We start from the raw sequence: 27,564 nt of genomic DNA, 5'->3' as shown, positions 1-27,564 counted from the left end.
ATACGTATTATGCTACTACATTAACGCGACCGTCCAGCGAAACCTACCCCGTGCGGAGGAGGTCAGCCAGCTTGCTCGATTGGTGTAACGGGCCAGCAGCTGGTGGGTGCCGACGCTACATCGTCCGACACCGAGAGGCCGAATATTGCCCCCGAGATGTTGTGTGGATTTGCACTCCAATGGGACCACCCGGACTCAGTGAGAAGCTCCTGTGACATTTTTTTCTGACGCTACTGAGTTAGATGTACCGCTGACCGACTTATATCCTAGGTGATAACCGACGGTGATTCCGCCTGAAGTTGTCCACGTGCTTCGCCTCATGAATTGCTATAGAAGGATGACGGACTCATTTTTGTGGGGTGCGGTGTTTTGTTGTATCATCGGGTGGAAGCAGTATAAGAAGAGAGGTTAGTTCAGTTTATTTCCCAGAAGCATCTGGACGACTTCCTGGCTAAAAGCTGCTCGAGCAGCTTGACAAAGGCGCAGGAAGCCATTACAAGGCATAGAGGACGGACCATGTAACACAGATGTAATCATAAGTAACAAAAAAACAAAAATAAACCACGATTTCAATTTCAATTCAAGAGGTAATGCCGCAAATCAAGCATTGCAGTTGTTTACTTATGTGGTTTGTTTTTACCGCACGACGGCGCCCCGGCTCGGTGATCCTGTTCCAAGCGCCATGCGTGTATGGTTTTCTTTCGTTTGTACGCCGGTTGCGCGATCATGTTTCATAGGGCCAGCGTTCTAACCTGACGCCACTGGACTAGAATATTATTTTAGCTCCGATGTTGTCGACGTAATTCGACGGTTTTACAAAACAGTTGCCCTGAAACAGAATTGTTCTCACTGGAGACGCGGTAGAATTCCATCCGCCTAAACTGTCCTGTGGACGTCACGTTCTTGACAGCTTCGTCACCACTGTGTAATCATTTGAGTTCTTAATAGAGCACATGTTTGTTCTAGTGATGTTTTTTTTCGCTAAAACACATGCGCCATCCTCAGCTATGTTACCGTAGCATTAAATATCTACATGTTTTTTGCAAGAGGGCTTTCTAGCAATATGCTATACATAATTGCTTCATTTTCTCTTACTATTTCAGTTTTCAGAAGCCCTACAGGCAGCCTCTTTTACCATCTACCGGCTTATATAAATAGTCACGATGTAATAGAGAAGTATTAGTTAAAATAAATATCGTGGTGTCGCTCTAGAAAAGAGAGCACAGTTTCACGATTTTGTGGTTTCCGTTAATAAAACACTTCGTGGTCAACGGACGAACGCTAAAGTGGGCGTTGTTTTGATTGTTTTCGAGGACTGCTGTGCCGCCTCTTATTATCAGTCGGCATACTTCCCAATTCCAGTTTTTGAGCCCACATTTGCAGGTCCGGTCAATTTGCAGCACACCGAGAAATAAAAGGCAACTTAACGTGGACATTACGGCAAACTTGCTACAATTCTCAAAATTGTGGCGTTCTCATTCTCCGAGCATTCTTATGGTCAAATCCCTCCGTTGCGTTCCTTATCAACACGTTACTCTGAAGATGAGTATTTCTTCGCGCTCTGCCTCTGATCGAAAGGTTTTTCTCATTAGGACAGCGTAATAGGACACTTTAATTTTAACGCCGCTATTTTTCTCCGGAATCCTTGTGTATAGATTCACACGTGGTAAAATGTGACACAACGTGGAGCCTATTACACTGTTCTGTAAAAAGCATGATAATAAAATATCAAAGCCGCGGGAGGGGATCCAACAATTTACACATAATTGTCGGACCGGTTTCTATGTGAAGCCATGTAAATTGTATCTCGTTTTTGCTAAAAAAATGTATTTTGATATTCGTTTGTTTTACTGTTTGTGAATTTGTTTACACTGCTTTCATTCAGAGCGTGTGTGTCAGCTACTGTATGGCCAGATTGATGGCGAGTTGCAATGCACAATCTTTTGACCTGCTTATTGTGTGCCAGCCGTACGTAGCGGAATGAACGGCCAACTTAGGAACAGGAATCCTGAGAAACTTTTCGCTTGTATTTCATTCAATCCCGCAGGTACTGGTGTCGAAAAAACGTTTCTACACCAGCGTCACTGAGACAATAATTGTTTTTAAATCATTACGAATTCAATATTTACTCTCGCACAAATTTTTCTGGTGCATCCTTCTCTGTGGTTTCTTTGTCTTTTGGGGTGAATGCCCTGGCCTGTAATGTGGCTGTACGTTTCGGAAGTTTCCCAAGTGTATTCGCTACCCGTGGATAGCATTCACTTATCTATCTAGGTTCCGCCACGCATCACGTGGGGCGCCCATGCAATATTAGAACACCTATACGTGTCCTTGTTGGCCTTGCGCCCTTAAACCAAAACCATCATCATCATTATCAATACTGCAATGCTTCACCGCATCTGAGACAATGCAGAGTTAGCGTAGAGGTGTGCAACCCGGCAGCTGCTGCTATGGAATACCCAGTTCTAATTCCCCTTGAAACGGGTTTTTCATTTCTATTTCTATGGTAACGGCCTTTCCAGTATACCTTTTTTTCACTCCAGCTGCCATGATGAAGACGGTCCCACTTCGCGGTTGAAGAGAGATAAAGGCGTTTCGCCTTAATAGCATCATGATGAATATTGGAAGTAGCCTATATTGCTGTGTGGAGGCGACGCCCTCGAGTTTGTGCCCCTAATAATACACCATTACATATGATACATCGTACCATGATCTGGAGATACGTTCGAGATGTGAGCACTCACTGGTATATGCGTATGTTGCTAAAGTTATGCATAATTTCTTTTCGTTTAGACAATCCATAAAAATGCAAGGAGCCATCCAAGGGAACAAGACTGCCATTCACAGGAAGGCACCGCTATGTGTAGTTTATTTCTAATCAAAACTCATGCTAGAATAAAAGTTATCTGTGGAGTAGCAAGGGGCACAATGGAAGGATCAGACTCAGTTGTTGTGGCTTATGTGCTCTTCCTACATTTATTTGGAGAGCGTAGGCCCGGCCATTAGTAGGAGTAGTGAAGACGAGCTACCAACCAGCTGCACAGTGGTTTGTCTCTCGCGTGGCACCACTGACGCTTGCCAGGCACCGCTGATGACGATTGTGCGCTGATGATTACGATGACGATGGTGTCGGTACAGGGTTACACCTTAGCGCGTAGCTCGTTAAGGAAAAAAATTAATCACATGTTGACCGAAATGAAAAACAAACTATGTACAGATGTGTACAGCATGACTGTTTAGCAGGGTATGTCCGCGTTCCAAGTCTTTGGGCGGTCATGGTCAGTTATGTCAGAGCGTCCGGGATTACATGCCTTCTGTTGGTTTTGGCGGGGGGTGGTGGAGGGCACGATATAGTGGGCGGTTTTGAAGTCCCGAAGCGAAAGATGCCAGAGCCAGGCCCGTGCTGTATACGAAATGCTGATGCTCTGAGAATCGGCGCTCCAACAACAACGGTTGGGTCGCAACAACAACTACAGCATAACACGGATGTTGTATTGGCCGCGGACAAAAAAATTGGCCGGGCATCTGCTGCTTTCGTTGCAAATATCGTCAAACGACGATAGTCCTTGTAGACAATTGCAAAAGAAATGCCCCCCTTTGCTTTCCCGCTCACCTCTCATGCTGTTCCTGTACCGTCGCGCTCATCCCAAGTTAAACACACTAAAGGTTTGCCCAAGGCGATTTGAATTTACCGCGTCCCACCGCTATAGACCGGGTTCCTCGATGCCAGCGCTGGAGTACGGCGGAGACGCTCCTCAATGAATGCGGCCGACCACAAAGTTTATAGAACCGCGTGGCCGTGCTCCACGTGCGTTCCAAGAAGAACGTTGAACCTAGACAGTGAAACCTTTCGTTGGTATTGCCGTGTGATTTATCATATGCCGCCATGAGGTGGCGGTTTTTTCCAGTAGATGTACAATATAATTTGCTATGGAAAAAGCAAGCATCTATATTTTTTAATAAAGGAACACTGTAAATACCCCTTGTGTACTAATTTCTTGTTTTATATTTGCGTAATGTCTTGTTCTTGTTCAACAAAGTTGATAAGTATGAACACATAAACCGAGCTTAGACGTTTAAATTGGGATGTGAGTATATAATACTATTACGCAATATCAATTTTACTTTGTCCGGGTGGCTGAACCGAGTCACAGACCGACAGACAGACAGACAGACATACAGACAGACCAAAATTTCTAAGTTTGAGTAGCCCAAGAAAGACTATCTTCTTTAAAAGGTACTGCGACGCACACGAGCCGCAGGCTTTGGAGGTATCGTTAGCGCTCTGCTTTTAATGTGGAAAGTGTTTTTGAGTGCTGTTTTGTAGTTTTTTTTATTTACACGGGAAAACGACCTTCTGTTTCTCATCGCTCAAGGCACCTTGGAAGAGGCTACACAAAATAATCAAGCACTTTCCGCTATCCGTCAATCAAACTCTGTATTGTTCAGACCATTGCAGCCTTTTTCATACACGGTCTAGCAACGGCGCCCAAAATTCATCTTTATTTAACACCGTGGTCTGTGTATTTATGCCGCAAAATTAAATCCAGTTTTATCGGCAGAGTATGTGTTGCGCGTTAAACAGGAGAAAAACAATACCGCTTTTCTCTTCGGCTTTCGTTAATCCTGTGACTAACGTTACATAGTTTATTGTGGACTGCCTTCCTCCGCAGGGAAGATCCTTGGTTGACAAGATTGGAAGCGAGTATAATCGGCATCTTCAGGTTCTCCCTTGGTTGGACCTGCAAACTAGACGGAGAGCAAGGAGTAAGGTGAGCATACTGAGAGGCAGACGACTATGAATTTCGTAACATGGTGGTGAGAAGAAAAAAAACAATTCTGCACACGTGAAAGCGGCACGAAGACTCACCTTTGGTAGATAGTAGTTATATTAGGAAATTAATCCTCCTACGCACTCGCTATAAACTGGTGACATGCAAAGGTATTAACAAGCAGCGAATATTTTTGTTGTATTTTGTCTATCTCATGTACCAGCGTCTGTTGATGCGAGTGTGTGCGTGCGTCATCTACTATTACGAACTTTAGGTTTCTCCTTGCTTCGAACTCTTCTACAATCTTTTTTTCTTCATGCATATCCAAACGTTCGCCGAATCAGTCTTCTGCATACACCGGATCACGACTCTTTCTTTCCCCGTACGAGATGAGGCTTCGCGTTTCAAGTGAACTCCACCCGCAAACGTTTGCCCACTATTCCTTTATAAGAACATATCAGAATGCACAAGAAGTGAAACACCGGTGAAAAAAAAAAAAAGATGACAGGCGCATCCATGCTTTGAGGCATCAAAATATTACCAATAAAATTATAATAACAGTAACGTATTTTTATTATCTCTCTATCCTTTCAGCTGTGGAAAATGCGTCCTTGTGTTGGATTCTCAGAAACTGTTTTAAATGACACACTGCTGGAGGAAATGTATCAGAATGTAAGAAAATGTTCAACTTCCACCGGTCATTGATTTACCACTTACGTCATGACGCTAGAGTAATTTGGACCCCCATTATATTGTTCTGTTAATTGATGTTTGTGTGTGCACAAAGCTGTTGTTTGGTAGTCTACCTTCGGGATGATAAGACACCACTCAAAAGTTCTTTAGCGAGGTCTGTTGCACGGCATGTGGTGACAACTTTAGTAACTTGATTTTAATACACCCATAGCGGACACAGGATATTGCATCTGCTTGTGAAGCCCCCTCTGAATAGCATAAGCGTTCGGGTAGCGTGTCACAGAGCTTGTGACTGGCCTCTCTATTTCAGAACTCAGGTAACTTTATCGACCAACTAAGCAAGACAAGGACCGTCGTAATCATCACCAGCAGCCGCCTACCCAGGTTTACTGCAGGTCCACACTTACGTCCGCTGCAGGGCAAAAGCCGCTCCCATTTGCCTCCAACTGCTCCCCCAGGCACCAAGAAAAGTCTGTATGAAGAGCGGCCAATCTATAGCCTCTTTCTGGCATGCACGGCCGGCAAGCGGATTCTGGCAGCAACTGGTAATACGTTGAAAAGCCAATATATGGCCACAAGCACATCCGTATTTCTCCGGCCTCCCGTGTTCAGACACACAACGGCAGGTATCCGGCCACCAGATATTATTTATATTATTATTTCCAGGTGCCGTTGTCCGATTCGGCCATTATAAGGGTAGGGTAGAAATCTGACATAACAAGCGTCACACCAAGCATAAAGGAGAAATATATGATCCATGCTCAGCTGTATCGCCTTGCTCAGCTGTATCGGAAAGCTAATGAAGAAGATAATACATAACAGGATGACATGGTTTATCGAGAACAGAAAGACGTATTCCCAGGAAATGAATGGTTTTCGTCAGAACAGATCAGCGATAGACAATATCATTGCTCTCTTGTCCTCACTTGAACAATCACTTAGGTCTGGGTGCACGCCAACCGCAATTTTCCTGGACATAAAGGCCGCGTTTGATTCAGTCCTACACACAGCAATTCTTGCCGCTATTGAAGATCATGGCTTTGGGGGCAAGTTATACGCATGGATAGCGAACTACCTTGATGGTCCACACCTTTTCATGACCACTCCGGAAGACTCAACTTCGCATTACGCCATGGAAAAAGGTGTACCACAAGGTGTCGTACTAAGTCCGTTGCTGTTCAACCTGACCCTCATTTCACTCAAGGAATCCTTCCGCGTGGAGTTAAGATCACGCTGTACGCAGTTTATATCTGTGTGTGGTGTGCTTTTCGTTCCCGACGATGTACACAGCAGCGATTACAGAGAGCCCTGTACAACATTTCTAACTACCTCGGAGCCCGCGGCCTTCAACTTTCTCCAGATAAGAGCGTGGCCATGGCTTTCACACGCAAAAATATGGATCGCTATTCATTGGTACTGGGCGGGCGCATACTTTCGTATGCACGAGATAAAAAATTTCTAGGAGTTTTAATAGACCGCAACTTGACCTGGTCACCCGAAGTCAAACGGATACGGAGCCGCATATCTTCGGCCGCTCAGGTATTTAAATATCTTGCGGGTCCTCGATGTGGCAGTGATTGCCATTCAATGGTTATGCTGCACAAGAGCTATGTGGATGGAGTGCTACGTTAGAGCCTCCCTATCCTGCATAAAATATCTGAGACAAGCAAAAAAAGCCTTGAGGCAGCCAGAAACAACAACCTACGCACCTGTCTTGGACTTCCGAAGGGATGTTCGAGCGTCGGAACCGTGGCAGAGGCACATTGTTTGCCTTTCGAAGTTATAAGACAACAGGAGACCCACCGAGTGCACTTGAGGCATCGTCTACACGCAAGAAATCATTTCCTAAGTCGTGTCCCCTCCAAGTGCAACAGCTCCGGATTCGCCCAGACCATTCAGAGCATACCACTGTCTGTTCTAACCCAGCCCTCACCAATACTTCCGCCGCATTTCCCTCCGTGGAACCTTGCTCCCCTACAAATGGAATGTTGTATTCCAGGAATTGGCCCCTAGCAGACTATGCCTCAGTAAGAAATCCTACACATCGTTTTAGACTACATGTACAGAACGCATTCAGCAAGAAAATTTATATTCACCCATTGTTCATCAACCATGCAAAGCTCTTCTTCAGGTGTATACATACCACAAACTGGTGAAATGCTTTCATTTCGTCTTGAGCGACAAACATATTCGACAGCTGCTGAGCTCTACGCTTTGAAGGAGGGAATCGTTTACATCCTGCGCCATGAGCCGCACCAATGGAGTATCTTCACGGACTCCAAGGCAGCTCTGCAAATTTTATGTACGAGAAGTACATTTTCCCCCCACCAAATCGCAGCCTGTGATATATCCTACCTTCATCATCTTGCCTGCTCTGCTGTACACAACATTAAAATGAAGTGGATATCTGGACACAGCGGCATCAAAGGTAACCAAAAAGCCGACGAAGCGGCCCGTAAGGGCCTTCTTTACCGAAAATACCGCAAGGTGTATTTCACGAAAACGGAAGCTTCTGCTATGGCTCACCACTTTGCGGTGACTGAAAGAAGCTGTCTATGGAGCAACTTACAAAATACACGATGCTTTTTGCACACCATTGACCCAGAATTAAAGTCAAGGCTCCCGCAACCGCTTCCTCGTAACCTGGAAACGTTGTACCATCGTCTCGCCTGGACTGTGCCTACACAAATAGCTACCTATTTCGCCTTGGAGTGATGCCAAATCCGCACTGCGACAATTGTGGTTGCGTCGAAACAATTGAACACATTTTATTAAAATGTGCTGCCTACATGGAACCGAGATCCCACTTCCTCGAAAGCATGGAACGTCTAGAACAGGGACCAATTACTCTCAGAAATATTTTAGGACCATGGATTCACCCGTCAAAGCAGCGCCAAGGTCTACGAAGTTTCTTCTCTTATTTGGATGAAATTGGCTTAATTTCAAAATTGTAAATCATGTGGCCCAAGCTCAGAACAAAAGTCCGCTACCGCGCCAAGTACACGACAGTTTTTTTTTTCCTTTTATTTCCTGCCCAGCTCTTCCTTGGGCCTTTTCTTCCCCCATCCTTAACCCACAGCAGAGAAGCATGTAGACGTCTGTAAATGCCGGCAAACCTCTCTGCTTTTCCAATAAAGAGACAGAGAGAGAATGTCTCTTCTCTACAATAGAACATACGCACAACAAACAATCAAGCGTTCACGATGATTGACTTAAAGAAATTTATGTAACATTGGTTTCAAGATTTTTTGCAGTGTGACAATCACGTAGAGCGTTCGGTAATACATTCAAGTATTTTATTGTTTTAGGGGAAACCTAGTGTCTATATGTGTTCCCACCACATTGAAGAACTAGATATTTCTGGGGTGATGACTTCGTATGCTCCCGATTTGACGGGGAATAAGGTACTGCTCTGCATCAAAGTTAAATGTATTTTGAGAAGTCAAAAACGAGAGTTTAAATCTAGCTACCTGGCGGTGCTCAAGGAGTGGTTGTAAATTTAGTTCTTGCAGCATCTGTGTTACAGAATCATTATGTAAATATATTAAAAGCATAAATATAGCAGCGCTTCCCTGTAGCTACTTCCTTTCCTGAATAAGTCCTTTTTTATGAGCGTCCCACATGATGCTTGCAGCTTGCGTGTTCCAGCATAGGCCTTACTATTGTTAAGTAAGATGTTAACTATACGGGGGATGTAGCGAGTTTTAATTTACGACGTAAAAGCTACAACTTCTGTTCAGCAGTAGAGCAGGCATTAGTGATATGTTGCGTCCAGTTGAGGTATTCAGATATTGTTACTCCTAAGTATTTACATTGGTTAGCGGTAGGCCGTGCAGTTTATATTTACCTGGTTTATACTGCAAATTTTGGACGCGCTTTACTTTGCTTGTAACTCGCAAAACAACCGTTTTTTATTTATTTGGCTTTTATGTTTCACACCAATTTTAATAGGTGCCAGTGCGTCACTGAGCATTTTCTTGATTATTATAGTTGCATATTTTACGATAAAGAAAGTAATCATCAGCGAACAGTCGAACATTTTATAATATCGAAACAACTATCGTTGATGTAAATGTGAAGTAACACAGGTCCGAGGACGGACCCTTGAGGGACTCGAGAAGTTACGAGTAAACGATCCGACTTGTAGATTGTCTCGTGTAGGACGCATTGCATCCTACACGAGAGATATGATCTGATCCATTCCACTACATTGTTATTTGTACGAAGCTACTTCAATTTTATAAATATTTCTTTATGAGGAACCTGTTTGCATGAACCTGCTTCTCTTTATCTATCGCTTTTGAATAGTCTTGGATGGTCTCAAGAAGGTTCGTTACGGTTAATAGCTTTTGTCGTCGAAACCATGTTGGTTTGAATGTGTAATATGTTTGTATTTTCTAGCTACTGTTACGATATAAACCGCCGCTCTGGTTCGGGCTTTCTACCGTAGTCCTCGGCTGTGTGGCGAAGCCTCCACTACGTGCGTCTTTCGAGCAGTCCCCCCTTTCGGTGACTCACGCCCTCAGCCGGCGGACCCAGACACGCCGCTACATGACTGGGAAAGTCTGGATAGCTGTGGCCTCTGCCTCTGCGTGATTGAAACTTTGCCGGTGGCAGAAGAGTCTTGCTTCTACTTGTGGGAAGGACGCCGAAGCTATTGCGGAGGGCTCTCTCCCCTCTCTTGGACTCTGCGTGCACCGCTACTTGCGTTGTGCATTGTGTGTTGTGTGTCGGTGCCGATCGTGTCCTGCACACAATCTAGAGGGAACGCTTGTTTGGCCGTTGGCGCTTCGCGTATAAATAAGACCCTCTCCGAAGCACTGCAGTTCTTTCCTTTTAGAGCAGAGAATCAATGCCGTGACTCTGCTCGAGTCCTGTACTGTAACTTCGCCTGTTGGGGAATTGTTCTTGCCTGGCTTCGGCTCATCTCTCGCCATGCAGTACACACGTAAGGTTGCCATAAGCATCTGGTCTTCTTGAAGGCAGCAACATTGGCTAGCCGCTCCCTTCACCACGGCATTACACGCATGTCGTAGGCAACAGAGCTCGGCTCGGTTACGCCTTCACTAATACAACAACTGTGGCAGCGGCGGGACGGCAATTTAGTACCACCTGGAGCCAGCGGTGCGAGATCCAACACTACGGATGTCAAGGCGGCTTTGTACTTCGCAGAATTCACGGTCGTCAAAGGTGAGTGCGAGACTTTTGTTCCCCTAGTTTTTGAAGGCTTCTGAGGATACCTGTTAGGGCGAGTCCGTTTGTTGCGTGGGATATTCGTGCAAAAAAATTTTGGAGCAGCGGGAAAGCAGTACTCTAGACCGGCCATGAGCTTGAAGGCGTTGAGAAAACCGAGTTGTTGGAGCTGGCAAAACAGTTGCGCTTGGATGTTTCGGATGCAGTGAGAAAGCCAGAGCTGATACAGGCTATACTCGCTGTTGGGCAGACGATGACGAGCGGTCGGAATGCATTGTGTTTATCCATGACAGGGAGACCGCTAAACGTCAAATTGCACAGGCAAAATGCGAAAACAACGATCTAGAACAGCAGAAACAGAAGAGGCAGAAACAGGAAGAACAGGAGAAAAGAGATAACAGCGTGAGCTAGAAATGAAGCGTCTAGAGGTGACCTAAGCGAATGAGTTACCTAAGGCGACCCTACAAGGTAGGAGGAGACATCTGTCATTTTTGGTCAATTTTAAGCATACATGCGACAGTGCCCAGTTTAGCCAAGACACCTGGCCGCAAAGCTGCTTTCGCTTTTCAGGTGACGCATCCGACGTCATGGTACGCTTTCCAAAGGAGGAGGCGGAGAACTACGACAAACTCAAGTCGCCTCTCTTGCATAAGTGCAGGCTGTTGGCAGAGGCGTTTTGCTAGTTGTTCCGTGAAGCCGAGAAAGCTGGGGGCAAGTCGTAGCACGAAACGTGCTCCTGGCGATTGCTAAGGTCAACATCGGAGGCCTGTTTGGTGAACATGTCACGCCCGCGGCACTATCGCAACTTCTTCCGGAATACAAGTACCTATTCTCGAAGAGGTCGGAACGGCTGTTTTGCAACAAGTGGTACAATTTCGAGAAACTGCCGAGGAAACAATAAGCTGAGCTGGCTGCGAAGGGATCAAGTAAAGATAGTGTCACCACCTCTGAGAGGAACAGCCAAACCCAGAAATATAGCGAGGATTGTGCATTTCCGGAGGATCACGACAGAAGGCAGCCTACGTCCACTGTGTGTAAGGTCCTTGCTTTGAGCTGAGATGTGTCAGCGTCGCGTTTGGAGGGCTCACGTTCACGGAGGCTTTGAAAACCGCTACCAATCCAAACACGCAAAGTTCGCAAGCTAAGGATGTTCCGCATGAAAGCCTAAATAGTGACGTTAGCGAAAGGAGGAAACATTGGTCTGTTGAAACTATTGGTGTTTCTCAAGATGCGAGTTCAGGACCAATCAACGATGAGGGAGACCCTGCAGTCGACACATTGAACGGTTATGGCGGCGCAGCTAAGGGTAGTGACGGCGCCACAACACAGCGAGCCGTTAGCGTTCCACCACAACTCAGATACGCGATGCCGAGCACCGGCCAGCCGTGCTAATGGCCAGTCCAGTGGAGCTTGGGGTTCACCGTCTTCTGAGATCGGACCTCTAGTACCTGGAATGGCCTCGACAGCCAGAAACCAGAACGAAAACACCCTCTGCTGTTCGCTTACCGACAGTGTCACAAAAAAGTGCGCAAGAGCACCTACACGCGCCTGCTGAATGGCAGCGCCGCAAGGACGCTGTGCGCCGGGTCTCAGCAGACCTCTTTGCGGCGAAGAACGAAAGCGCATGCCTTGCTCCAGCGCTGTAAATCTGGGCAGTTTTGTCCGCGTGCTCACCATATGTCTCGGAAGAAGCCCTATGTCCTCCTCACCGGTCACAGCAGCTTTAAGAAAACGGGCGCACCTAGGGTCGATTCAAAAAGGGGAAAGGTCAGGGCAACGATGAGAGCTCTAATCGCAACTTACAGTGCGAAGAGTGGCCTGTAGGCGCTTGACTTCCTCAATTGCATTGTTTTTCCTGAAGCAGGTTGCGCCATTTAGGATTACATTTCTTTTATGTGGGAAAATTTCATATACACGAAATGTAACATTTCAAGTTTGTGTGCATGAATTAGGTACAGCTGGGCTAAAATATAACTAGTCTAGTCAGTTTGTAGTGCATTTTATTGCAACTAAAACCTCGGAGATCTTCGGTGTAGGTTTGCCTTTCCCCTTTCCGGTGATGGGGTTGTGTCTTCTTGTGTTCTTGTAATTGCCTGACCAAGCCGGATACGTTATTGGGGGGTCACTATTCATCCAGGGAACGGTCCGATGAAGCTCCAACGCGGTGTTGTACAGCCGAGCCCTGGCGTCGATCGTCTTCCGAGCACTTCTCTTTGAAAGCATCCCTCTGGACAGCGGTTTAAGCCCTTATCTATCGGGATCTCAGACCCCCGGTGAAGAAGCAGCTACGAATCAGCCCACCGCTCTGCTTCGGGCTTTGTGCTGCACTCTTGGTCTTTGTGGCGAAGCCTCCACTCCGTGTGCCTTTTGAGCAGGGCCCCCTGTCAATGACTCATGCTAGCAGCGACGGATCCAAACACGCCACTACATGTCCGGAAAAGTCCGGATAGCTGTCCCCTCATCCTCTGCATGATTCAAACTTCCGCGGTGGCACACGAGGCGTGCTTCGACTTCCCCAAAAGTTTCCATGAGTGAAACTTAAGCGCAAAATTTTTCACAGGGACGAGAAAGGGAACGACACAGGCGCTTTCCCCAAAAGACCCGGAAGTCATTGCGGAGACCTCCTGTCTCCCCTCTCTTGGACTCAGCGTGCTCCGCTACTACCGGAAGCTCACAATCTCTAGAAAGAGTCCTTGTCATTCGCGTCCGTTTGTGTCCGTGTCATTCTAGTCGTGCGCAAAATCTACAGGCAATGCTTCTTTGACCATTAGCGCTTTGGATATAAACCACCCCCTCTCCCGCCCAAAATCTGTAGTTCATTCCAGTTAGAGCAGTCAATCAATGCTGTCACTCTGCTGGAGTCTTGTACTGTAACCTAGCCAGTTGGGGCATTGATCTTGCCTGGCTACGGCAAATCTCTCGGCATGCCCTAAACAAGTTAAGTTTGCTTTCTGCTTCTAATCTTCTTCAAGGCAGCAAACTCGCCTCGCCGCTCGCTTCACCGCCGACTACGCGCATGTCGGAGGCGCGGGAGCTCAGCTCGGGTGCGCCATCCAATATGCAACAGTACTGATAAATTACTTTGAATATAACATGTACGAGGAGCTTACGTCAAATGCAGGAGATTGGCCGGTAATTTTCAATATTATGTTTGTCTCCGAGTTTGCGTACCGTGATCACTTTTGCTACAAAATGTCGTCTCGGACCCGTTTTTGTTTGAAGGAGCCATTCAAGTATATTTCCAAGTATCGGGCAACCCATTCAGCGTATCTACGCATAAAGGCATTTGAAATTCCATCCGGTTCTACTATATTATGTTCTTATAATATAGCAGGAGCGACAGTACTTCTTCATAGCTAAATCGTACTTCTGGCATGTCAGATGGATATGTGAATGATGGTACTGTAGTTGAAGCACATCATTTGCAATCATTTTAAAAGAGAGACTGGAAGAACTTCTTGGGGTAAGACGAGATTTTGGAACAGTCGGTTATGATTTCGGCGTAAACAACCTGCTGTATTGGCTTTGAGCAGCTTGTGACATGTGACTCAAAAACGTTTGCGGGGAAGAAACGATGAAGTTTTTAAGTGTTCCCTCATTATATTTCTGTTTTTTTGCCTAAACCTTGTTGGCAACCTCGAGGATAGGTTAGATATCTTTTCACATTTTTAAAGCAATGCTTTCTACCTCTGCCGCCCAAAGATTCTTTCGCGAGCCATGTTGTCAACAAAAACACCCGCGAATATACAAAAGAAGTTACTGGCAGCGGCAGTAATCAAACCTGGAACAAATACAATGATGGAGAGTGAGCCTGTTGTGTTGGCGAATCAGCTATGAGCCAATGTGGAAACAAGGAAGACCCGCGATGCACTCACCAAGCATATCTTCGGGTTTAACCATGAGTTCTCGCTGAATGCCACATGATAGGGTCACGCGACCTGTCGCGCCGCTGTGCGCCCCGCCCACGGCAACTTTAGCGGCCGTGTTCGCACCATGAGCATGGTCTAGGACTAACAAAAAAGGAAGCTCACACCAATGCATATAATCCCACTTTTCGCACGCCAATATGCTATCGGCTGTGGCTTCCAGTGTTGACCTTGAAAATCAGAGCTCGTTGTCGTCTGCCGCCGCTCCAAACGACACCTCAAGGCACACTCAAATGCTTCTTGATGGTCAGGACATCACTCTGAGCCCCGTCATCATGATCCTGAGCCTACATCTCCAGTCCAACACCAAGAGTGACGTCCTTGCAGCGCCTCAAACACTGCATAAGTCAAATCATACACATGATCAGGCGATAAATATTAAGTTGACATGGACCCGGTGAAAAGTGCCTGTAGTGGACGTCCTTTAGAAAATAGCAGTAGCAGGGTACAAAAATTGTTTTCCCTGAGTGCCAATTGTCGTAACCAAAATGGACTAACACGCAGCCGTTGACGCTGCTGAAAGTGCGAAAATGTCGCCACAGGGACGGTTTAAGTACAAAGCATTTCTGACGCGGCTTTCGAGGGGCGTACAAAAAATGCTATGTTACTCATTGAAGCTGGAGGAACGTGCGTATTTATAGGGCCGAGCCGCAAGTTCGCATCCGAGGGGTTGAGAGACTTATGCATTTTAATTCGACCAATGAAATGTTGGTTATGTTTTATTCGATGCTGCGTGCAAGGTTTGCTGCTTGCATACTACCATTGCTATGTTTTTGGTTTTAATTTAAAACTTTTGTCTTACGCCTTTCCTTGCGGGAACACAGAGGATACAACTGCGGCCACCAGAAGTAGGGCGTCATTCGCAGTACACCTACAGTTTGTTTGAACGAAGTACGGCATTATAGAAATATAAATTTCCGCTGGACTATTAAGTGGTGTGCACGTCACTCATTAAAACCCCCAAAAATATTTAAAATGAAGGTACTTGTTATATATCTCCTAGAATCAGTACTGTGAAAGATCATCAGAATAGTTAATGTGGTATAAAATGTATTTTTTAAGAAAAGTGTTCAAAAACAAGACATACCTTTTGTGTGAAGGAAACTATATAGAATCTTCCTGTGTGTTTTGTCGAGTGCCGAAACGCTTCGTAAAGGCATGCGTGCGTCTTTTATGTTCACCTTAACTGGTAGAAAACTGTTGTAAAAATAGATAATTTAACAGAGTACGGCAGTTTTCAGGAACATTATCCCAAAACAAATTGATTAAAAGCGCTACCTTTATTTTTTGTAAATTCCACACAGTACAGTAAGCGCCCTTCGCGCTCTCCCCAACCTGTTTATTAGAGCTGGGCTGTGCAGGAGATATCGCTACCTGGAAAATACACCCATTCGTCGTGACACGTCAGGTAGAAGGCGAACCGGAATAATGTCATTCCCGTGAGCACCTCGTCTGTAGAGCACATATAATGCACTACGCAATGATGCCGTCGCCAGCTGTCTTGTTCAGTGTCTTGTTGCTGTGCAGAATGAAGCTCTTTAATCGATATCGGTTGAGGTGATGACAAAAGGGCTTCGATGTGAGACAGCGCGTCAGCAGCAGTGTTCACCCGGCCGCTGACATGGCGGAGATCGACAGTAAACTCCCAGACAAAGGAGAGGTGAAGGATCGCACGCGACGAGTTCGAGCTTGGGGTGCGCTGGAAAACGAACGTCAGGGTCTTGTGATCCGTAAGGATGTAGAGGTCTCTGCGTTCCAGGAAATGCCGGAAATGGTTTATGGCAAAGTAGACAATCAGTAGCTCGCTCCCGAAAGTGTTGTGCCTTGTTCCTGGAGATTTCAGCCTCTAGGCGTAGAACCCAAGTGGTTGCCAATCGGAGACAAACTGCTACAGGATGTGGTGCATTGAGGATGTTGGCCAGCTTGTCCACGATACAGCCTGGCGACGAGGTCAGGACGCTGTTGTATTTTGTCTCTTGGCTAGTAGTGTGATGCAGAGAAAAGCGCTCTTCGACTTGCGCGACCCATGTCCGCGGATTCCAAGTCCAAAACAGGGATAAAGTAGTGCTGAGCAAAGCCGCGTTAGTAGCATCAGCAATCAGATCTGTTACGCGGGCGGGTGAAGCTGCTTCACGGGCGGGCAGAGCTGCTCCATTGTCCCCGCCGAACTGTAGTTGGCCCGCAGAATCCGCCGACGTCGAAGGGTCTGACATGGCGCGGTCAGAACAGGCGAATTCCGTCCACCTCACCAATTCAAGTCGCGAGTGGCGTAGAGTCAACCGGTTATGAAATTTGTCCAGCGGGAGCACACGTGAGCGTGCGCCTCGTGGTTCCGCATTCGTCATCGTCATCATCTCGGCGTGGCGGACATGCGCAGCTACAATGTGTTTCAGGCGCTCTTAGGATACCTCACTCTTGGTATTGGGCTGGAGATGTAAGCCCAAGATCTTGATGCTGGGGCTTCAAGTGATGCCTTGCCATCACGAAGTATTTGAATGTATTCCTGGATGGGTCGTTTGGCGTAAGGGCAGAAAACCAGGAGCTGTGATTTTTTACTTGTACACTGCCGACCACAGGCGTTAGCACATTGGCCTACTAGAAGTGAGACGCCATGGGTTGGTATGGGCTTCCTTTTATTTTTGTAACTCCTAGTACATGCAAAAGGCGCACACAGGTCCGCTAGACGTGCCGGGATCGGGGCGCAGAGCGGCGCGCGAGGTCGCGTGAAGGTATCACGTGATATTCAGAGAGAATGCAATGGGTAAAGCCACAGATATGCTTGGTGAGTGCACTACATTTCTGCTTCTTCTACGCATCGGCTCGGAGCTAAATAGGTAAGACAATGGAGTGTCGCATTGTTACGCTTTTAGTTCCAGGTTCGACTCCTGCTTGTGCAAGCAAATTTTTTTATTTGTTCACGGGAGTTTTGTATTGAAACCAACGGTCGCGAAAGAACCTTTGGGGGGTAGAGGGAAAAACTGTGGTTTAAAGCAAACTGAGGATCAACTGCGCCTTCTTTGCAAAAAGCATTGCCGTGCTGCCTAAAACAAAATGAAAACGCTTGGACGGTACATGGCTGTGCACGAAACAGTGTGGTTCCAAATTCATCCTAAATCCTGCATGACGCCACCTGCTGCGCAATTCCTCATCAAAGAAATCGTAGTTCAAGCAGCAGTGGTGAAGTTAAATGAAGCAGAAATGGTAATTCACTCAGCTCAATCTCCTGAACCATTCAATTTGGCTTTTCAGAATAAACACTGTTGTCACCCTTGCTTTGAAAGGAATATTTCCTAACCTTTCAATCCGCGCTCTCACATATAGCATAACATCTCACATACATCGGGTCTGGTGTTCTTGTTCATTGGAAATGAGTGGGCCAACTCCTCTTTGGGAGCTAAGTCTTGCGGTGGCAGCTACAGTTTGCACAGTCAGCAGTAGTGGTGGCAGTGATACCGCAGCGCCCGCTACAATTGCAGCAGGGCAATAAAACGGTCGTATGTCTCTCTTTGAGGCTGTAGCTACTGCAGGTAGAGCACAACGTGCACCTCCTGCCGAAAAGAAACAGTAGGTGGCCACACTTGAGGAAATGAATCTTCAGACTCACGGGATAAATGAGCAAAAAGAGCTTCAGAATGAGCTCCTGAGAATAAATTGAGGCGTGAGTAATACTTGCTCGTCATGGCTTTGCATGGAGGATTCTAGAGGAGGCCATGCGTACTGGATAAAGGGAGAAAGTAATAATATCGCATCGCGAGAAGGAGGATGTTGGAAGTGCCTGGCCTGGAGTGGTGTTTCTTGTCAGAGTGTGTATGGAACATTTAATAATGAGAGACTCCGGCGCCAACTTCGAAAGACAAAAACAAACAAGACGTGGTGGCTTTGGTTGTCTTTTAGAATGTTGTGGATCAGTTATAAACAAACACGACGTGGTGGCTTTGGTTCTCTTTGTAAATGTTTTGTAGATATTTGTGCAGTTTGTAAATATTTCTAAATTTGCAAATATTTGCACAGCCGGTGTTTTTCGTTTTCATTGTTATGACGAGGGCTTTCCTACAGTCGTAGTAAAAGTATGTGTAAGCTGTGTGATTTTAGTCTGGTGCATATATTTTGCAAACGTGCCCGTTAAAGCTTTAGGTATGCCTGAACATACACCAAGCGCCTTGGTAGAGGCACTTAGGGTGTAGAACCCAATTTGTCTTGCAGGCTGTACTGGGACATTTTTGTAATAAAGGCATCCGGAATATTACCCTCGATGACAGTCCCGTCCCCCGAGCTTCATCCTGCCGGGTTCTGGGATTTCCCCGCCAAGACCACTCCTTCTCCCGTGTGATAAAGTCCACGATCACCACAAGCAACCAAGTGACTCACTTGGTCCGACGGGTGGTCAAGCGGTGTGGGAGCATCAATGAACGCAGAGCCGGTCAGCTGGCAACAGCCTTCGCCCTGAACAAAATCTTCTACTGTCACCCATACTACACATAAACACAGGCACATATGCGAAGTGTTCAATCTGTCCTTAACACATTTAACAAAGCTGCCCTCCATCTCCCACCACACGCCTCTACAGAGAAAGTATACGCCACAGGTCACTTCCTTCCTCTTCCTGATCTTCTGCGCCTCCACAGGGATCGACAGCTGGGCCGTCTGTCTGGCTCCGCGCAGGGCCATTGGCTGCTTCAGCGGGCGGGCATAAGGCCCATTGACTTTTCCTGGCACACCCCCAACGGCCGCTTCCCAGTAACCTCCGCTGTGCCCCCATTCCCTCCAACATGACCCCACACCTTCACGAGGGCAGACGGCAAGCTCGCGCGCTTTACCACGACTCCTTCCCTTCGGACACTGTCACATGCTATGTTGACGCGGCATATTACCCAGCTTGTGGCTCCAGTGCTTGCGTCATTATGTCCCGCCCCACTGACACCCCAATAACCTCCACAGCAGGCCCTTACTCCCATGCCACTTCTCCCTTAGCTCTCGAACTAGCGGCGATCGTTCACGCAACTAGAGAACTAACTTCCCTACCCCCTTCCACCCGCTATCGCATATGATCCGACAAGATGGAGGCGATTCGAGCTCTTCGCGACAACCGAGTTGCCGAAGATCTGCATGACGACCTCTCTGAAACTCTCTCGCTCCTCTCCCCTGCCTCGGTCGCTGTGGTGTGGGTGCCGGGCCACTCAGGAATTTTTTTGTAATCTCATGGCTCACCAGCTCGCCCGCTAGATTACTAACCGGGCGCCGGTGATTCCTTGGCCTTTCTCTCCCATGGAGGACGAGGCATATTTCTACAAGAAAATCCTCAAAGAGCACTACAAACACCTCCGGCACTCGCTACAGACTTCCGCCACCACACATTATCCTATCCATTGCACACGTGCACACCCTTCGGGCAATCCAGCTGAACACCCTCACCACTCCGGCACATCTCTACCGCTATGGCTATCACTCAGACCCATACTGCCCCAACTGCCCCGCTACGCACGCAAATGTTGAGCACATCATTTCCTTCTGCCCTGCTGCCCAGCAGTCTCCTTATTACCCTAACCCCCCTCCTCCCAACTGGCGAGTGCGGTTGTCATTGGCGGCCCTCGTTGACTAGCGGGCCATGATTCTTCTTGCAAAGAGTACGACGCATAGGTCTTAATCTGAGCACAAAGTTTTTTTTCTGTCTCTCTCTCTCTCCGGAATATAAATAGAGTCATATACAGATATACGTAGCGTATAGAAAGCTACTTGCTTCATTCAAATGGGAAGTGTGTTAGTATAGGAACACGGCAGTGATGTCTACCGCTTGAGCAACAACACTATTTTATACATCAAGCTAATATAGAACGCAACTCTTTGCAAATATATGCCTCCCTACTTCTCTTTTCCCAGTCTTCGTAGGAGTCACTGCCCAGCTTGAAATATCAATACCAGCTTTTACTTTGTGGCAAGCTACAGAAGGCCAGCATGAGAATGCGGTGTCAAAATAAAATGTATATGAAAATATTCGTTTGTTTAAATTGGGAAGACCACAAGATATCAGTGAGGCAGTCTCTTAGTCTGAGCGGCCTCTTTTAGTTCAGTAAGCCGAAAAATACTTCTGCTGCTGTATTTCGGGAGATGAAGCATTCCTGAGAACCGTTTGCTGCCAACTCGTTAGCCGGCTAGCGAACTCGCTAGCCGAAAAACAAATAGAGTGGTACTGTAAAAGTTCGCTAATTCGAACTCGGTTAATTCGAACGTTCGGGTATTACAAAATAACGCCCTGGTCCCGACACAGCCCTGAAGATGTAAATGGGGGAAAACTCCGGATAATTTGAACACGTCGGCCTCCAGAACGATTTCTTCGAAATGAGATACCCTGGTTTTCATCGCTCCTCTCAGTAAGTCGGCCCAGAGTGATTACAATGCGTTGCAATTCCAAGGTAAACCTAATTTACTAGAGATACAAAACAATGAAGCAGATAAACGAAACGGTAGCGCACTTGCTGCGCTGCTTCGAGAGCTTATTTCGCTTCCGCAGCGGGCGCCAGCGCTCCGCCGCATTCCGTTGCAGGTTTTCCTGGTGCCGCGGTCGCTGCTATGGGCCGTCGATCACGTGATATGCGGGACAAAAACGTGTAGTATGGCCTAACTTGGGACAAAGATCCAGAGGGGGCTTCTTTCATTCTGCCCGCGTGGTGTGGTGCGATATTCGTTCATTCTGGCGCCCACCCGCTTATTTAAACTCCGCTCACTTCGTGCAATTTTACGGTCCTTTTCGAGCTCGAATTAACAAGCCTTTACTGTACTGAGGGATAATTTACTTAAAGAAAGGAGAAAAAGTGGTGCAATCTAGATGCAGAAGAAGAAAAGGAGATGCGACGAATATAAGACGCGAACTTCCAACTGTTTATACAAAGTAAATTACACTAATTTGTACTAGACTTTATCCTTACAAAAACAACAACCATAAAAACCGAGAAAAACTTCTAAGGGATAACCACGCTAACAAGAGTAAAGATGGTGACCCTGGCTCGAATGAGTAAGCACAACATGCTGATAGTGTAACAAGATATCTACTCCAACCTGAAGAGAGCAATCTAGGTGGTTTTTCTTCTTCATAAAGCGGCCCTCTTCCATGTGACAGCGGCCATTGCAAGCTGAAAAAGAGTAGAATAGCCACCATATGCATGAATTGGGCTTTAACTATATGCTGCGAGGACAATCTGATTGCACGATTTAGCAATCAGATCAGCCACTTGGAAGCCACCCAATATTACCCATTGTTACCACAATTGTGTGTGAATAGGTCCGGAAAATTTTGGAGTAAGGTAAAAAGAGGACGATCAGCAGGAAAAAAAGAAAACGCATCGAATAACGTACATCCAGAGGCTTTCGCACAATGTCAAGGAGGTCGTAGCCGGGTATACTGTTGAATAAAGAGAAAGAAGCGCGCCTCGAGGCAGGCAGTGGGGGCTCGCTCCACGAGCGCGGCTCTCGCGGCAGTCGTTCGTAGGCATCGCTGATAGCCGGACGTCTGGTTTACTGGACCTCTTTCGCTACACATTCTCTGGTGCCGAAAACCCCCAGCCATCCGCTCCCGCCGACTCTCGCCATGGAATCGCTTCGTCGCAGCCGGGGTGTTCTTCGCGCCACAATCACAAAGAAAATGACGGCACTCGACGCGCTCCTGCAGAACCCGGCGGCACCGACTCTCGAATTTCAGACGCTGCTGGACATAATTTTCGACAAGCAGAGCCTTGCACGAGCTGGACAGCCAGATTCAGGCGGCTCTCACAGAAGAGGAATTTGACGCAGACGTGTTGGATGCCATTGACTACGACGAGCGCATCTGCGCCCTTTGCACGCGCGTGCGCTCCGTAACGAGCCCGGCCCCTTCAGCCAGCGCAGCTACAGCCGAGTCTGGTGAGCCTTGCGGGAGCGCACCTTCTCGGCCTCGACCGGGCACCCCTCAGACAATGCAGGGAACCCGCTTCGCCGCACTCCCGAAGCTCCAGATACCGAACTTCTCGGGCGACCGACGCGACTGGCAAGGGTTCTTGGACCAGTTCGAGTCCAGCATCCACTCGAACGCGACTTTGCCACGCGTCGAGAAGTTTAAGTACTTGCTCTCGTACTTGACCGGTCCCGCCAAGGACGCGATCGAGGGCATCAGGCTGGCCGAAAACAATTATGACATCGCTGTTAAAATCATTGCAAACAGTTTTGGGCGGAAAGACCTTCTCGTGGACGACCACCTGGACACATTGCTAGCATTGGAGCCGGTGCAGAATTCGGCCGACACCGACAAATTGCCGGTCCTCTACGACACGGTCACGTTTCGCATAAACGCGTTGGAGGGCCTGGGCGTCTCCCCGTACCAGTACTCTGTCGTGCTCCACCGCGTACTGCTGCGGACCTTGCCGCACGACCTGGCCTCCTGTACCGGCAAAGGCTGAAGGAGGAGCACCAGGACGCATCCGAGGGGTCCGCGTCTCCTTCCGCCAGATCCAAGGAAATCAAGGTGACCCTGGACTTTCTCCGCGTCCAGGTAGAGATCCGAGACGAGAGCGCGTCCGATTGTTCGGTTCCGTCCACGCGCCGCGGCCAGGGGAGAAAGCAGTCTTCGCCTCCGCGCATCGATCCGCCAACTGCGATGAGTCTCGGTACCCAATCGCCGTCTTCGGGGCTACACGGGTGTGAACTTTGCAACTCTCAGGACCATGACATCCCCAACGCAGAGCGCCAATGTCGGCCGAGGAGAAACGGAAGCGTCTGCAGGCAAGCAATTGCTGCTTCAGATGCGGCAAGGGCAATCACTTAGCAAAGCAGTGCAGGTCAGCGAACAGTCTGGTATGCGGCCTTTGTTCACGTCGGCACCTTACGACGCTGTGCGACATTCAACGCCCGGCTGGAAGGTTTGAACCCCCCAGCAGAAGACCAGATCCCAGTCCCAGCGACAGGACGACAAGCGGCACAGCCAACGTAGTGACGTCCGCTTCGACCAGTGCTGCAGGACCTACGCCAGTCCTTCGGCAGACAGGCCGTGCATGGGGCATCGGCACAAGCCGCCAGCTGCTCGTCCGCTTTTTGTTGGATTCTGGCAGTCAGCGGACCTTCATCCGACGCGATGTGTCCCGCGCACTCGATTGTCCCACTGACGGGGTCGAACGTCTTACCATTGCTACTTTCGGAAACACTCGCACGAGCGCACCTGTTTCGTTCATCCGGGTCTCCTTGACGCTTAAAAGTCAGCACGATGGCCAGCGCATTACAATCGAGGCCCTAGAAGTCCCCAATATCTGTAACGTCACAAGCCCGCCAATCAGCGAAGAGATTCTCACTTCGATGGCCGCTAAGTGTCAAGTTGCGGCTGATGCCCGGCTTTCGGCCACGTTTCAGGAGCATCAGATAAGCGTGCTGATCGGGTCGGACGCATATTGGAAGGTGGCCACGGGACGAATTTCTCGGATTTCTCCCTCGCTAACAGCCGTGGAAACAGTTCTGGGCTGGACTGTGCAAGGTGCCCAACTTGAAAGCCCAAGTCCTTCGACCGCGCACTCCAGCGCGCTGCTTTTGTAGCTCGGGGAAGCGCCCACTGAAGACGCCGCCGCTGACGTTGAATTGTCGTCCATGTGGCGCCTGGAAGCAATCGGCATTCAGGGATCATCGGAAAACTCAGGATTCAATGACCCCGCCATTCTCCAGTTCCAGCTTGGAGTTCGCAAAGCAAGCGACCGCTATGAAGTTTCCTTTCTAATTCGAGAGCCAGGGCTCGATGTATCCGATAACAATTATCGGCTTGCAGAGCAGACGCTCTGTATGCAGCTCAAACGCTACCGTGGTCAGCAAGATTTACTAAGGCAATATGACAAGACCATCCGCACATACGTTCATGAGGGCCACGCGGAACGAGTGACCTGCGACAAAGAGGATGGTAAACCGAACACCTACTATATGCCACACCAGGGTGTCGTGCGTCGTGATGCTGTGACAACCAAGCCCCGAGTTTTCGACGCGTCGTCCCATGTTCCCTGCCATCCATCCTTGAACAGCGTGCTACTGAAAGGCCCAAAGTTAGACGCAAACTTACTGAAGTTGCTGGTTGAGTTCCGGTGCCATCACGTCGTTCTCGTGGCAGACATAAAGAAAGCGTACCTGCAGATGGTTATTCGCGAGGAAAATCGGAACGCTTTAAGGTTCCTTTGGGTGGAACACCTTCCGAATGAAGAAGACCCTCTTCCTCAGATAGTCCACTGGCGTATGACAAGAGTGCCATTCGGAGCCACGTCTAGCCCATTCCTACTCGCCGCAACACTTCGTCACCACCTAAAGGAATGTAAAGAGCAGTTCCCAGACACGGTCTCCAAGCTAGTCGACGCGTTTTACGTGGACGACCTTGTCGTCGGGGTCGACAACGCCGAGCAAGCCAAGCGTATCTACGCCGAGTCGAGGTCCACTTTGGCGGGTGCTGGTATGGAACTGAGGAAATGGGCCTCCAACCTTTCGTCCCTGCGAAGCCAATTCCTTGAGGACAACGTGGCTTTCGAAATGGAAGGAGGGGACCCTTGTAACATGAAGGTGCTTGGTATGCAGTGGGACCGCTCAGACGACAGTGTCATGCTAAGTGCGGACAAAATCGCCACCTTTGTATCCACAAAGCCAGTGACAAAGAGCACAATGCTCCAGTCGTTCGCGCGGCTGTACGACCCTCTAGGATTTCTGGCCCCTTTCACCCTTCGAGCGAAGATCATTTTCCAAGACTTATGAAAACTGCAGCATCCGTGGGATTCACCACTGCCGACGGCTCAACTCAATGCGTGGAACAGCTGGTGTAGCGAGCTCAGCGACCTAAGACACATTTGCTTGCCACGGCATGCCTTCACGATGAAGTACACGGAACACAACACTCGAGAGCTCCACGTGTTCGCTGACGCAAGCCTGAGAGCCTATGGTACTGCAGTCTACGTCCGGTCGTTATCATTGGAAACCGGAAGATGGGAAGTGAACCTCCTGCTCAGCAAAGGCCGCATTGCGCCGATCAAAACCACTCCTCTCCCACGCCTTGAGCTCCTCGCCTGTTTGATAGCTGCCCGACTATTTGATTTCCTGAAACGGCTCCCGTGCCTGTCAGAAGTTCGGTCTTTCTTCTGGACCTATTCAAAAATCGCCCTCCATTTGATTGCGGGGGAACCGAGCCGATGGCCGCCATTCGTGAGAAATCGCGTGTCCGAGATACAACGTCTTACACAAGGCCAAGGGAGGTGGGCTCATTGTCGCAGCAAGGATAACCCAGCCGATTTGATTACTCGAGGCCTGGCCGCATCCGCTATCGCAGCCACAGAAATGTGGCGGCATGGTCCACATTGGCTCGCACTGCAATCTCAGGATAGGCCAACGGACAGAGAAAGAGTTGCGGACGTCGGTGAGCCGCCATTTCTACAGAGAGCTTCATGCGCGCTAGTAACAACGCCAGCTGAGCCGTTGCTGAGTATCAAGTCGTACAGTCGGTACTCCAAGCTTCTTCGGGTAACTGCCTGGATACATCGCTTCTTCGAAAATACGCGAAAGTTAACGCATTCAGCAAGGGGACCACTGACGAGCGATGAAGTTCTCAAAGCGGAACGCTACTGGCTTCGGTTCGTACAAAACGAAGCTTTTCCGGAGGATATACAAGCGTTGTCACGTGGTCAGCGTGCCGGAACTGTAACTCGCCTCATTTTACTACGGCCGTTTTTGGACGACGATGGAATCCTGCGTGTCGGCGGACGACTACAGCAGTTAGGATCCTCGGTCGACACCCGTCACCCCGTCATCCTGCCGGGCCGTCACGACTTTTCCTGGCTACTAATCATCGCAACCCATCAGCGCCTGTTGCACGCGGGTGTTGACGGCACTCTCACAGAACTGAGAGACCGATTTTGGATTATCAAGGGTCGTCAAGTGGTGAAGACAGTGCTGCACGATTCTTGCTTTGTCATCGACACAAACTCACACCAGAATCAGTTTCTGTTGCGCTTCTACCCCGAGAGCATATCACCGAATCTAGTCCGTTCGACTTTTTCGGTGTAGACTTCTGTGGACCGCTGTTCTGTCGCACGAAGAATTCTGCGCAAACAAAGGCCTACCTCGCCGTTTTCTCCTGTGGTGTGACACGAGCCGTCCACCTTAAGCTTACACCTCAGATGACGTCATCGAGCTTCTTGTTTGCTTTCATGCGGTTTATCGCTAGACGCGGCATTCCATCGACAATTTACTCGGATAACGCCTTAGCCTTCCACCACTGCGCACGCTCTCTCCGTTCGGCTCCGGAAGACCCCGTCCTTGATTTTTGCAGCGGCCGCAATATTTCCTGGAAATTTAACGTCGAAAGAGCTCCGTGGTGGGATGGTTGGTGGGAACGCCTAATTCGGCTCACCAAGGAGACATTACGGCGAATCCTCGGCCGCAGTTGCCTGACTATTGAAGAGCTGCAGACGACGCTTTGCGAAGTCGAGGCAGTAATTAACAGCCGACCCCTTACGTATATCTCGGCAGACGCGGCTGAGCCATACCCGCTGACCCCACGGCACTTCTGGCTGGGCAAAAGTAACACGTGCCTGCCGCAGCAACTCCGCCTTCCAGAACCGCTGTCCACGGGCAGCGAGCTACGCAGACGAGCTCGGCACCGGCAAATCGTAACGGAGCGTCTTTGGCGACGATGGAAACGAGAGTACCTCCTGTTGCTCCGATCCGCGTACGAGGCATCGGCGCAGCTTCCCTCCAGGCCCCAAGTGGGGGACGTAGTGCTCGTACAGGACAATTCGCCACCGGCCTTCTGGCAACTTGGGCGCGTTCTTCAAATATTGCCCGGACGCGACGGAGTTGTGCGCTCGTGTTCCCTGCGCCTGTCATCGGGACGGGAAATACGTCGTCCAGTGCAGCGGCTGTGCTTTTTTGAAGCAAACCCCTGATCAACTTGGGGCCGCGGGAGTATGTTGAATAAAGAGAAAGAAGCGCGCCACGGAGCAGGA

General features: G+C 48.6%; 1 protein-coding gene across 1 annotated transcript; it reads left to right on the top strand.

Annotated features, from left to right (window-relative positions):
• Nucleotides 1-22,530: 22,530 nt before the first annotated feature.
• On the top strand, nt 22,531-23,010 carry LOC144163929 (uncharacterized). Its single transcript, XM_077694583.1, has one exon. The coding sequence runs from the start codon at nt 22,531-22,533 to the stop codon at nt 23,008-23,010; it is 480 nt and encodes a 159-aa protein (XP_077550709.1).
• Nucleotides 23,011-27,564: the final 4,554 nt, after the last annotated feature.

The sequence above is a fragment of the Haemaphysalis longicornis genome, unplaced genomic scaffold (genome assembly GCF_048455015.1).
Source record: "Haemaphysalis longicornis isolate Haplotype H1 unplaced genomic scaffold, Haemaphysalis longicornis Haplotype H1 scaffold_13, whole genome shotgun sequence".
NCBI classification, from domain to species: Eukaryota; Metazoa; Arthropoda; class Arachnida; order Ixodida; family Ixodidae; genus Haemaphysalis; species Haemaphysalis longicornis.
This window is presented reverse-complemented; position numbering and strand designations above follow the sequence as displayed.